This window comes from Oncorhynchus mykiss, chromosome 30 (genome assembly GCF_013265735.2).
Source record: "Oncorhynchus mykiss isolate Arlee chromosome 30, USDA_OmykA_1.1, whole genome shotgun sequence".
NCBI lineage: Eukaryota > Metazoa > Chordata > Actinopteri > Salmoniformes > Salmonidae > Oncorhynchus > Oncorhynchus mykiss.
This window is the reverse complement of record NC_050570.1, coordinates 43744900-43759187: the sequence shown is the minus strand read 5'-3', so window position 1 is coordinate 43759187 and position 14288 is coordinate 43744900. Positions and strand designations below refer to the sequence as shown.

Sequence of the window (14288 nt, the reverse complement as noted above, 5' to 3'; positions counted from 1 at the left end):
GCCTGAAACAATTTCTAAAGACTGTTGACATCTAGTGGAAGGCATAGGAACAGCAATTTGAGTCCTAAGTCAATGGATACTGTAATGGTATTGAATAGAAAACTACAACAACAAAAATCCTTCTTCCGGAATGGATTTTTCTCAGGTTTCCGCCTGCCAAATCAGTTCTGTTATACTCACAGACACTATTTTAACAGTTTTGGAAACTTCAGTGTTTTCTATCCAAATATACCAATTATATGCATATCCTATCTTCTGGGCCTGAGTAGAAGGCAGTTTAATTTGGGCACGCTTTTCATCCAAAATTCCAAATGCTGCACCCTACCCTAGAGAAGTTAACACTCAGTTAGCAGGCTCAAGCAAGCTGAAACCCATACAAACTAACTAGCAGAAATGTTTAACAAGTTAGAAATGATTTAAGCACACTTTGCTGTAGGCTACTATTTACTAGTTAACAAAAAAACATGTATGTCATATAAAATATATTCACCCCACCCAGTATTGTAATCAAAACATACCAGAAAGCATGTGGTCCTTGACTCAGACAGTGTAGTAGTGTGGGCTCAATAGCATCTCATTAGTGTGCAAGAGCTTGAGAATCAGCTTTACATGTGATGGAATAGTGAGTGCACTGCACATGTGATGGAAGAATGCACTGTGCATGCAGAGGGCTGCAATTCCATTGAATTGGGGATAGTTTAACCAAAATATGCCACAAGACCTAGAATTGCGTATCCCACAAAAAAAGATCACTGTTATATGCTAACTTTTTTGATGAATTTAAGCAACATTCCCCAAATTCCCAGGCTTAACTTCACATGGAAATTTACCGGAAGGTTTCCGACCCTTTGCAACCATAATCATGAATATAGTCACAGGTAAATGGGTTGACTGGCCCTCAGCTTGTGTGGTGTTGCGGTGCCGTGCAGTAGTAGCTTAGAGGATGCAGCAGTTTTATGAATTGCTCAGATTCCTTGTGTGTAATGTATTAGTGTTTTATCTACCTCTTTTGTTTTTTTAGCACACAATTTTACACTCATCCTGTTGATAAACCAACCCTAACCCAATGTTATGTCAATTTATTTACATTTCTGTCTTGAATCAGCTGAATGTTTGAATGTTCCTGGAAATTACTAAGTAATACAATGCACTACTACTATGCAGCTACTGACGTGTCTTCTCTTCTCTTTTTATCCTGCTCTATTTCCCCCAGTCTGTCAGAGTAAGGATATCCGTAACAACGTGACCAACCTGCAGTTATTAGAGAACTGCACAGTAATTGAGGGCCACTTGAAGATCCTCCTCATGTTCAAGGCCAAGCCCGAGGACTTCAGGGGCCTCAGCTACCCCAAGCTGACCGTTGTCACCGACTTCCTCCTCCTATTTAGGGTCTATGGTCTAGAGTCCCTCAGCAATCTGTTCCCCAACCTGACGGTGATCCGAGGCAACAACCTGTTCTTCAACTACGCCCTGGTTCTGTTTGAGATGGTGGACCTTAAGGAGCTGGGGCTCCAGAGCCTCATGAACATCACCCGGGGAGCCGTGAGGGTGGAGAAGAACCCAGACCTCTGCTACCTCTCCACCCTGGACTGGTCCAAGATCCTGGACACAGTGGAGGACAATTACATCGTGGCCAATAAGAATGACCGGGAGTGTGGGGATGTGTGCCCAGGCACGGCCTATGGGAAGACCACCTGTCCTCAGACTACCATCAATGGACACTTTGGAGAGCGCTGCTGGACTCAGAACCACTGCCAGAGAAGTAAGTGGCCTTTTTTAGACCCTTAAGTATTTCTGAAAGAATGGTAAAGAACACACAAAAAATAGTATTTTATATAAATGATTATATTTCATACATTGGTAGCCCACATGTTTTCTTTGGTCATTTCCTGATACATCTGATAGGTTCAGTTGGCATATGTGAATGTATGAAGGTCCAGGCCTAATTGCTTGGCATTTTCATCCAATTTCATTTGTTACCTATGCCAACTTGACGATTTAGATAAGGTTATGATGTTAAATATAGAAGAACTTGCGCTCTGCCTGGATGTCACTTTTCCTGTAGGTCATTTCACCTCATGCTAGCAGGAATTCTCCAAAGCTGTCCGTTTGCCTGTCTTTCTGTGGTAAAAGTAACAGGATGAATGAAGGTGACAGAGATAATGATAACTGTATGGAAAAGAGATTTCCTACCCAATCAATTCAGACGAATGATGCTTTTGCACAGATGGCTTTTGTAACGATTTCCATAATAGAGGGATTGTTGTTCATGCCTACTCCCCTTTGATTTTTCATTCATTGACTGGAGCATGTAGGGAATGTTTTTATAATTATAAAATAAGGAGAGAGACTAGGCTGGCCTCATGTACAATTCAAAGTTCTCAGACAGACAACAGGCCGACTATATAATTGGGAAGAGATGATGCATTTGCTGGGAGAGGAGAGAGAGCGTAAGAGGAGAGAGGTGAGGGGCAGAGCTGATGGTGAAAGGTGCAGTGTGTGCCAATACAAATCTTACAGCACACTCCCTTGCTGTCATCCCCTCTCTTATCTGTATGTGTGATGGATCTGTGTGTGTGTCTGTATTTGAATCAGTTCATGTACGGGTCTGTGTGTGTATGATAGGGCTTGGCGATATATCAAAGTAATTTGATACATTTTAATTTATGTTTTAGCATGAAATTCCAAAAGCCTGGATCGCAAGAATGAAATATTATTTTTATTATATATTTTTTGAGCATTTGTCCGCTTGTTCTCATTTGGTCTTTTTGGTCTTGTCTCCTTCGCTCCTTCTGTGCTGTGTGCACCTTCACACTCATACACCAAGCCCCTGCCACTCACAACAACACAGATGAAAGATCACTTTTTCCTCTCTGACAGCAAGCAGTTTCAATTGGGTATTTGTATTTCAGGGTTTGTCCAACAGAATCAGTCATATGGACACCGAAACACATTGGGACATTATTTTACTGTAGTAGAGGAGAACATAACCTTTCTAACTATACCCTTTTTATGACTCAATTGACAGCGAACAGACCAGGAGTATCAATTAACGTTTGTTTCTGGAAAATGAATGCTCAGTTTCTGTCACGCGTGGCACCACGGGCCACTAGCAGCATTTTAGCTACAGACTGTTATGTGCTAGCTGTCTTGTCTGTGTTTTATAAATGTGCAATGAGCATAAAAATAAACATTTATATAAGGAATTGGCATTCGGAGAAGTAAGCATGTGTGTGTGTTCATAAATTAAACTGTTCTACCTTGTTAGCTAGCACATAGGCCTAGACCAGGGGTCAGCAACCTTTTTTGTGTGGAGTGCCAATTTACAATATATCTTAACATGTCTCACGATCTGCCTGCCAGTTATGATTTTCATATGTGCATTACAACTAATTGTGTCTACTGAATATCTAAATGCCCACATATGGAAGAATTCCAAAGCTCACTAAACAGCTAGCACCAAGGGTTTGAACTTGGAACCCAGATTCTCTTGGTGGATGATAGTGACATTTAAGCACGGGTTGGCCAATCTTATCTTCAATCAGCTTTGTGAATCCTTTATGTTTCCCCACCATAGCAGGGGCATCATCAGTTGTAATAGCGAATATGTTTTTAATTTTGACACCTCTCTCCTCAAAATGATCTGTGAACGCTTTTGCTACATCTTCCCCTTTTGTAGTACCATGCATGGGTTTTAGGCAAAGCAGCTCTTGCAACAACTGCCAGACGTGGGAATGTCATTCACATCCACATTCTCAAGAGCCACACTAAAAACAGGTGCGTCTTTTAGTTTTTTGCTCCTCAACCATCTCGGTAACACACCATTCAACAGTTCTGGTAGACACAAGCATGTATTTTTTTTCAAATCTTTGAGGCGATTGTCTTTGTCAGGCAATCCATCAAATAAAGACTTGCGAACTACTGAGGAAAGCCTCCTTGATATATTCCCCATTTTAGTAAATGGTTTTCCATGTTAAGCAATGCACTGCGCAACTTTGTAGCTCTCCTCTAGCTTGATTTTTGAATATTTTTTACTGCATGTTGATTTATAAATACACTGCTTTGCAGTTTGTGCTGTTCTGTGAAGGGAGTAGAACACAGCGTTGTACAAGATCTTCAGTTTCTTGGCAATTTCTTGCATGGAATAGCCTCAATTTCTCAGAACAAGAATAGACTGACTAGTTTCAGAAGAAAGTTATTTGTTTCTGGCCATTTTGAGCCTGTAATCGAACCCATAAATGCTGATGCTCCAGATACTCAACTAGTCTAAAGAAGGCCAGTTTTATTGCTTCTTTAATCTGCACGACAGAGTTCAGCTGTGCTAACATAATTGCAAAAGGGTTTTCTAATGATCAATTAGCCTTTTAAAATTATAAACTTGGATTAGCTAAAAACTTGCCATTGGAACACAGGAGTGATGGTTTCTGATAATGGGCCTCTGTATGCCTAAGTAGATACTCCATAAAAAAATCTGTTTCCAGCTACAGTAGTCATTTACAACATTAATGTCTATACTGTATTTCTGATCAATTTGATGTTATTTTAATGGACCAAAAAAATATTATTTAAAAAACAAGGACATTTCTAAGTGACCCCAAACTTTTGAACGGTAGTGTATGCGCTCTGACACTGCACACACACACAGACAGGCATTCCTTGTCATTGCCTTTTCAGAGAATACAAAATGCTGATGCATTCAGTTTAATACATTTTCTAATAAGTTAAATACATTTAGTTGATTTCCAAATGTGTGACACATTTGATAGAAGAATTGGAAGTGACCATTCTTTAAATGATGTGCAGCTTGTAAATGCTTCATAAAGCCTTTATAAACACTACACAAATCACATCTATTACCATATGTCATGCTTTAAAGTGTTCATAAAGGTGGCATAACTGATATAACAACCACTGTCAAATGTGACAACCCACTGTCAAATACGACATAAGCCTGTACTTTATAAAGTGTGGCACTAACGCTGCTTAATAAAGGCTTTATAAATCATATTAAATTGAGGCTTCACAAAGCATTTAACTTTGTCATGCATCTTGGTAGACAAGCTAAACTAACTATTCACAGCCCTGTAATTGTCAATGTAATTGCATTGCTGGACTGCTTGAAACTTAATGTATTTGTATTGTTTTTAAAATGTTTAAAAAAACAATTAACGTATGGTTTAAACTGGTTTTTAATTTGTTTTTGTTTTAGGGAAAATTCCTTAATTGTTAATACATATTGTGTTAACTTCATTAAGTCTATATGTATGTGTTTTTAAATGACCCAAGGTGTCTAACTTTAAAGGAAGTACAGCGCCATGTGATATGTAAGGGGTAATCAACAAGAGGCTATGCGTTTTTTGGAAAATGATAAACGACGTGGACGGTTGCATTTTTTTCCAGAGAACGCATAGAGCCCCGAGTTGATTATCCCTTTTATTCCGTTGCTATAATTGAACACATTTGCTGCTAGGAATGTGTTAATTTGCAGGTATAAATGTTTTCAACATCGACTGAAGTAGCTAGCAAGTTACTCAATAGCTACAGTAGTTGCCTTGCTAACCAAACACACAGACTTGCTAGTTTAGCTAACCAAACCATCAGTTATAGCTTGCTATTATGGAAATGTTTTTAATTTGACTGTTGCTTTTAAAAGCAGCTCAAACAGAACATGTAAGAATTAACTATAGCGGGGCCTCCCGAGTGACGCAGCGGTCTAAAGCACTGCATCGCCGTGCTTGAGGTGTCACTACAGCCCCGGGTTCGATCGCAGGCTGTGTCACAGCCGGCCTTGACTGGGAGCTGCTGGCCAGGATTTCCTTTCCCCATTGCGCTCTAGCGACTCCTTGTGGCAGGCCGGGTGCCTGCAAGCTGACAACGGTCGCCAGTGTTCCCTCCGACACGCTGGTGTTATATACATTTTCTTTGTCGGCCTTTTAAGCATTCTAGTACAGTTAAATATGTTAACATGTTAACACATGGACGCAGAAGTGTAAGGCACTGCATGTGCAGTGCAAGAGGCGTCGAATCCAGGCAGTATTACATCAGGCCGTGATAGGGCGGCACACAATTGGCCCAGCGTTGTCCAGGTTTGGCCGGGGTAGGCCGTCCATTGTAAATAAGAATTTGTTTTTAACTGACTTGCCTAGATAAATATACACTGCTCAAAAAAATAAAGGGAACACTTAAACAACACAATGTAACTCCAAGTCAATCACACTTCTGTGAAATCAAACTGTCCACTTAGGAAGCAACACTGATTGACAATAAATTTCACATGCTGTTGTGCAAATGGAATAGACAACAGGTGGAAATTATAGACAATTAGCAAGACACCCCCAATAAAGGAGTGGTTCTGCAGGTGGTGAACAGGCCACTTCTCAGTTCCTATGCTTCCTGGCTGATGTTTTGGTCACTTTTGAATGCTGGCGGTGCTTTCACTCTAGTGGTAGCATGAGACGGAGTCTACAACCCACACAAGTGGCTCAGGTAGTGCAGCTCATCCAGGATGGCACATCAATGCGAGCTGTGGCAAGAAGGTTTGCTGTGTCTGTCAGCGTAGTGTCCAGAGCATGGAGGCTCTACCAGGAGACAGGCCAGTACATCAGGAGATGTGGAGGAGGCCGTAGGGGGGCAACAACCCAGCAGCAGGACCGCTACCTCCGCCTTTGTGCAAGGAGGAGCACTGCCAGAGCCCTGCAAAATGACCTCCAGCAGGCCACAAATGTGCATGTGTCTGCTCAAACGGTCAGAAACAGACTCCATGAGGGTGGTATGAGGGCCCGACGTCCACAGGTGGGGGTTGTGCTTACAGCCCAACACCGTGCAGGACGTTTGGCATTTGCCAGAGAACACCAAGATTGGTATATTCGCCATTGGAGCCCTGTGCTCTTCACAGATGAAAGCAGGTTCACACTGAGCACATGTGACAGACGTGACAGTCTGGAGATGCCGTGGAGAACGTTCTGCTGCCTGCAACATCCTCCAGCATGACCAGTTTGGCGGTGGGTCAGTCATGGTGTGGGGTGGCATTTCTTTGGGGGGCCGCACAGCCCTCCATGTGCTCGCCAGAGGTAGTCTGACTGCCATTAGGTACCGAGATGAGATCCTCAGACCCCTTGTGAGACCATATGCTGGTGCGGTTGGCCCTGGGTTCCTCCTAATGCAAGACAATGCTAGACCTCATGTGGCTGGAGTGTGTCAGCAGTTCCTGCAAGAGGAAGGCATTGATGCTATGGACTGGCCTGCCCGTTCCCCAGACCTGAATCCAATTGAACACATCTGGGACATCATGTCTCGCTCCATCCACCAACGCCACGTTGCACCACAGACTGTCCAGGAGTTGGCGGATGCTTTAGTTCAGGTCTGGGAGGAGATCCCTCAGGAGACCATCCGCCACCTCATCAGGAGCATTCCCAGGCGTTGTAAGGAGGTCATACAGGCACGTGGAGGCCACACACACTACTGAGCCTCATTTTGACTTGTTTTAAGGACATTACATCAAAGTTGGATCAGCCCGTAGTGTGGTTTTCCACTTTAATTTTGAGTGTGACTCCAAATCCAGACCTCCATGGGTTGATAAATTTGATTTCCATTGATAATTTTTGTGATTTTGTTGTCAGCACATTCAACTATGTAAAGAAAAAAGTATTTATGAAGAATATTTAATTCATTCAGATCTAGGATGTGTTATTTTAGTGTTCCCTTTATTTTTTTGAGCAGTGTAGTTTACACACCACACTGACCAAAAAGTTATTTTTGGGGCATTTACGTTTGTCCCCATTACCAGTAAAACATAATCAAAACCTAATTCTTTCACTTACTTGCTGTGCTGTTTTGTTGTATATTTGTTCAGTCATTTCATTCTCAACCAGGATTTCTATGGAACGCCGATTAGGTCTTTGACGTGTCAAATAACACTATTTGGCATGTCAAATAAGAATGTTGACAAATCAGGACCTGAATGACTGCACGTCAAATAATAATTTAACTCGCTCATAAATTTCTTACGTAGTTATTACACAATCACTCGTATTTCATGTCGCAACGATTCATCGATACGTATGCTATGATGCTGGTGAAGTTGTCTCGCGCACCTACAGTGGTGGTCAAAAAGCCAGCTTGCTTATGAATGCAAAAAAATTTAGTTCTTCCCCAAAAACATAGCAAAACGACATCTGTTTCAGTAACTATAGTTAGCTAGCTAACTATATAGCCCGGTGTCATCCAAAATAACAAAAATGTATAAGACAGTTCTTATTTGATTGATGGTGGTTGGACACATCTATGTGAAGCTAGCCACAATAAGGATTAGACTCAATAGTGGGACTTTGCGGTTAGCCTTCAAAATAAAAGTATGGAATAATTCTACTATTTATTTTCATCACTGTCAATGACATACTTTTATTTTGAAGGCAAACCGCAAATTCCACTATTGTGCCTAATCCTTATTGTGGCTAGCTTCCGATATATCGTGCATCCCTAATTCAGACCTTTTACGCAGTACTTTGTTGAAGCAGCTTTGGCAGTGATTACAGCCTCAAGTCTTCTTGGGTATGATGCTACAAGCTTGGCACACCTGTATTTGGGCAGTTTCTCCCATTATTCTCTGCAGATTCTCTCAAGCTCTGTCAGTTTGGATGGGGAGCGTTGCTGCACAGCTATTTTCAGGTCTCTCCGGAGATGTTTGTTCGACTTCAAGTCCGGACTCTGGCTGGGCCACAAGGACATTCAGAGACATGTCCCGAAGCCACTCCTGCATTGTTGGCTGTGTGCTCAGGGTTGTTTCCTGTTGGAAGGTAAACCTTCGCCCCAGTCTGAGGTCCTGAGCACTCTGGAGCAGGATTTCATTAAGGATCTCTGTACTTTGCTCTGGTCATCTTTCCGTCTGTCCACTCTACCGTAAAGGCCTGAGTGGTGGAGTGCTGCAGAGATGGTTGTCCTTTTGGAAGGTTCTCCCATCTCCACGGAGGAACTCTGGAGGTCTGTCAGTGACCAGCAGGTTTTTGGTCACATCTCTGACCAAGGCCATCCCCAGATAGCTCACTTTGGCTGGGCGGCCAGTTCTAGAAATAGTTTTGGTGGTTACAAACCTCTTCCCTTTAATATTGATGGAGGCCACTGTGTTCTTAGGGACCTTCACTTCTGCAGAAATTTTTTTGGACCCTTCCCCAGATTTGTGCCTCGAGACATTCCTTCCTGGTGGACTCCAATCAAGTTGTAGAAACATCTCAAGGATGATCAATGGAAACGGGATGCACCTGAGCTCTATTTTGAGTCTCATAGCAAAGGGTCTGAATACTTACCTAAAGGTATTTCTGTGCTTTTAATACATTTTGCAAACATTTCTATAAACCTGTTTTCTCTTTGTCATTAAATCAAATCGAATTTTATTGGTTGCATACATATGGTTAGCAGATGTTATTGCGAGTGTGGAGAAATGCTTGTGCTTCGAGTTCCGACAGTGCGCAACATCTAACAAGTAATCTAACAATTTCACAACTACCTTAGACACACAAGTGTAAGGAATGAATAAGAATATGTACATATAAATATATGGATGGCCGAACGGCGTAGGCAAGATGCAGTAGATGGTATAGAGTACAGTATATACGTATGAGATGAGTAATGTAGGGTATGTAAACATTATATAAAGTGGCATTGTTTAAAGTGACTAGTGATACATTTATTACATCCAATTTTTAATTAATGAAATGGCTAGAGATTTGAGTCAGTATGTTGGCAGCAGCCACTCAATGTTAGTGATGGCTGTTTAACAGTCTGATGGCCTTGAGACAGAAGCTGTTTTTCAGTCTCTCGGTCCCAGCTTTAATGCACCTGTACTGACCTCGCCCTCTAGGCGATAGCGGGGTGAACAGGAAGTGGCTTGGGTGGTTGTTGTCCTTGATGATCTTTTTGTCCTTCCTGTGACATCGGGTGGTGTAGGTGTCCTGGAGGGCAGGTAGTTTGCCCCTGGTGATGCGTTGTGCAGACCTCACTACCCTCTGGAGAGCCTACAACCCTCTGGAGAGCCTGAAAGCATTGCCTTTAAATTGTTTAACTTGGGTCAAACGTTTCAGGTAGCCTTCCACAAGCTTCCCACAATAAGTTGCGTGAATTTTGGCCCATTCCTCCTGACAGAGCTGGTGTAACTGAGTCAGGTTTGTAGGCCTCCTTGCTCACACACACTTTTTTAGTTCTGCCTACAAATTTTCTAGAGGATTGAGGTCAGGATTTTGTGTTGGCCACTCCAATACCTTGACTTTGTTGTCCTTAAGCCATTTTGCCAAATCTTTGGAAGTATGCTTGAGGTCATTGTCCATTTGAAAGAGCAATTTGCGACCAACCTTTAACTTCCTCACTGATGTCTTGAGACATTTTCTTTCCTCATGATGCCATCTATTTTGTAAAGCACTCCAGTCCCTCCTGCTGCAATACACCCCTACAACATGAGGCTGCCACCCCTGTGCTTCACGGTTGGGATGGTGTTCTTTGACCTTCCCCTTTCCCCTCCAAACATAACAATGGTCATTATGGCCAAACAGTTCTATTTTTGTTTCATCAGACCAGAGGACATTTCTCCAAAAATTACGGAAAAAAAGTTGTCCCCATGTGCAGTTGCAAACCGTAGTCTGGCTTTTTTATGGCGGTTTTGGAGCAGTGGCTTCTTCCTTGCTGAGCGGCCTTTCAGGTTATGTCGATATAGGACTCGTTTTACTGTGGTTATAGATACTTTTGTACCTTTTTCCTCCAGCATCTTCACAAGGTCCTTTGCTGTTCTGGGATTGATTTGCACTAGGCCGATTTTTCAAATTTTGGATGCCGATTACATTGCATTCCACGAGGATACTGCGTGGCAGACTGACCACCTGTTTAGCGAGTGCAGCAAGGAGCCAAGGTAAGTTGCTAGCTAGCATTAAACTTATATTATAATAAAACAAAAAAATCTTCACATAATCACTAGTTAACTGCAGTGCCTGTTAATTTATCATCTAATCACAGCCTAATTCAACTTCACCAAACGGGGGATGATTTATCTTCTTATGGGCAGGTGGGATGGTAGTGTCCCACCTGGCCAACATCCGGTGAAATTGTTGAGTGTGAAATTCAAACTACAGAATTATAAATATTTAACTTTCAAAAAATCACAAGTGTAATACATCAAAATAAAGCTTCATTTCTTGTTAATCCAGCCGCTGTGTCAGATTTCAAAAAGGCTTTACGGCGAAAGCACACAATGTGATTATCTGAGGATAGCGCCCCGCGTACAAAACCATGAAAAACATATTTCAACAAGGCAGGTACGACACAAGTCAGAAATGGCGATATAATAAACGCCTTACTTTTGATCATCTTCTGTTGGCACTACAAAAGGTCCCAGTTACATCACAAATGGTCCTTTTGTTTGATAATGTCCTTTATATCCATAAAAACTCAGTTTAGCTGGCGTGCTTCAGTCAATAATGCACCCAGTTTCCCTCCATCAAAATGCACACAAAGTGAATCCCAAACGTTATTAATAAACTTTTCCAAACAAGTCAAACAACGTTTATAATCAGACCTTAGGTACCCTAATACGTAAATAAACGATACAATTTAAGACTGAGAATCGTTATTGTCTTTACCAGAGAATAATACCAAAGAACGCGCTCTCTTCCACGCGCTTGGAAACACTACTGCCAAAATGGGAGCCCCTTAGAAAAACTACAATTTCTGGCTCATTTTTCCAAAAACAAGTCTGAAACTCTTTCTAAAGACTGACATCTAGTGGAAGCCCTAGAAACTGCAATCTGGGAGAACTTTGCCTTATAATAAAAGTGACAGCCATTGAAAATAGTGCTAGGCTGAATTTTATTTTTTTTGGGGGGGGATGGTTTGTCCTCGGGGTTTCGCCTGCCATATCAGTTCTGTTATACTCGCAGAAATTATTTTAACAGTTTTAGAAACTTTCGTTTTTTCTATCCATATCTACCATTTTTTATGCATATCCTAGCTTCTGGGACAGAGTAACAGGCAGTTTACTTAGGGCATGCTTTTCATCCGGACGTGAAAATACTGCCCCCTACCCAAGAGAGGTTAAGGACAACAAAGTCAAGGTATTGGAGTGACCATCACAAAGCCCTCAAATCAAATCGAATTGTATTTGTCACATACACATGGTTAGCAGATGTTAATGCGAGTGTAGCGAAATGCTTGTGCTTCTAGTTCCAACAATGCAGTAATAACCCACGAGTAATCTAACCTAACAATTCCACAACTACTACCTTATACACACAAGTGTAAAAGGATAAAGAATATGTACATAAAGATATATGAATGAGTGATGGTACAGAACGGCATAGGCAAGATGCAGTAGATGGTATAGAGTACAGTATATACATATGAGATGAGTAATGTAGGGTATATAAACATAGTGGCATAGTTTAAAGTGGCTAGTGATACATGTATTACATAAAGATGGCAAGATGCAGTAGATGATATAGAGTACAGTATAGACATGAGATGAGTAATGTAGGGTATGTAAACATTATATTAACTGACCTCAATCCTACAGAATGTTTGTGGGCAGACCTGAAAAAGTGTGTGCGAGCAAGGAGGCCTACAAATCGGACTCAGTTACACCAGCTCTGTCAGGAGGAATGGGACAAAATTCACCCAACTTATTCTGGGAAGCTTGTGGAAGGCAACCCAAAACGTTTGACCCAAGTTAAACAATTAAAAGGCAATGCACCAAATACTAATTGAGTGCATGTAAACTTCTGACCCACTGGGAATGTGATGAAAGAAATAAAATATGAAATAAATCACTCTACTATTATTCTGACATTTCACATTTCTAAAATAAAAATGGTGATCCTAACTGACCTAAGACAGGGAATTTTTACTAGGATTAAATGTCCTTAGCCAAATACATTTAAACTTCATACTTCAACTGTATGTTTTCTTGGAAAACAAGGACATTTCTAAGTGACCCCAAACTTTTAACGGTAGTGTATGTCTTATGCTAAAGTGTACTGTTAGCTAGCTAACATTAGCTGGCGGGCTCCCTAGCAGATGTTATTATTCGTTTCCCAGAGGTGTTTGCTTTTCTAGTTAGAGCCTAATGTTAGCTAGCTAACATTGAACCAGGTTGGTTAGCTCACGGCACTGTGGCATTGTTGGCACTTTGTTCATTGTTGTCTAACTAGCTAACGTTAGCTGGCTGGCTCGTGTGTGTACAACACCCGTTGGAAAATGGCCGGTGTCAGTAAATGTCTGCTGGTTAGGCTGTTTTTATGTCATCCAGAGGTAAACAAATCATCAGCCAGAGCATCAAGTGTGTGCTCCGAGAGTGAAACGAGATGTGTGGGTCTAAAACTTAAGAGGGTGTGAACGATGCTGAATGGGTGTAGACAAAGAGCTCTTCACTAGATACCAAAACATTCAAAGCCAATTTTCTCGTGAGTTTACAAGTTGATCAACTTTCAAAGCAGAATTACTTGCCCATTGTTCCTCAAATGCAGTGTAAGACATACCATTTGTACCATTGTAGCTCTGAGTCTCTAAAAACACCATTTCACATTTTGCTACATAAGACCGAATCCAGGTGGTGAGTCACATAGGCTTTTTTTTGTTATTGACCCATCTACCAATAGGTGCCCTTATTTGTGAGGCATTGGAAAAACCTCCCTGATCTTTATGGTAGAATCTGTTAATTCACTGCTCGACTGAGAGACCTTACAGATAATTGTACGTGTGGGGTACAGTGATGAGGTAGTCATTCAAAAATCATGTTTAACACTATTATTGCAACCTGACTGAGTCCAAGAAATGTATTGTATTACTTCTTAGGCACATTTGTATTCCTATTCTTAATTAGGCTTGCCATAACAAAGGGGTTGAATACTTATTGACTCAAGACATTAATTAGTAAACAATAATAAAAACCTAACATTAATGGGTATTGTGTGTAGACCAGTGACACAAAATCTCATGCTGTAACACAACACAATGAGGAAAAAGTCCAGGGGTGTGAATATTTTCCGAAGGCACTACTAATTTCCAACAGTTGGTACGTTGCACAATCACTCAAGTAAATAACATTTCTCCCCCTCCATTAGTTACAAGAGGTGACTTTCAGAAGTCAAATACAAGCCAGTCTATTACTTTTATAGTTGGGGTGCTAGAGCAGGGTGTAATGTAGGAAAGGTGGAAGGGACTTGGGCAATGGCGCACGAGTAGATAGAAGCGAGGGAATGGGAACTCTCACCCTCTCCTTGGCTGAAAGACTAGTATGCACACTCCCCCAAAGA

At 41.4% G+C, this 14288-nt stretch overlaps 1 protein-coding gene across 1 annotated transcript in view; it reads left to right on the top strand.

Moving 5' to 3' along the window:
- Positions 1 to 14288, top strand: part of LOC100272218 (insulin receptor 2) — a 120854-nt gene that overhangs the window by 49137 nt on the left and 57429 nt on the right. The window contains exon 2 of the mRNA XM_021599800.2: positions 1214 to 1762. Within this exon, the coding sequence (XP_021455475.1) occupies positions 1214 to 1762 (549 nt within the window). The remainder of the gene's footprint in view (positions 1 to 1213; positions 1763 to 14288) is intronic.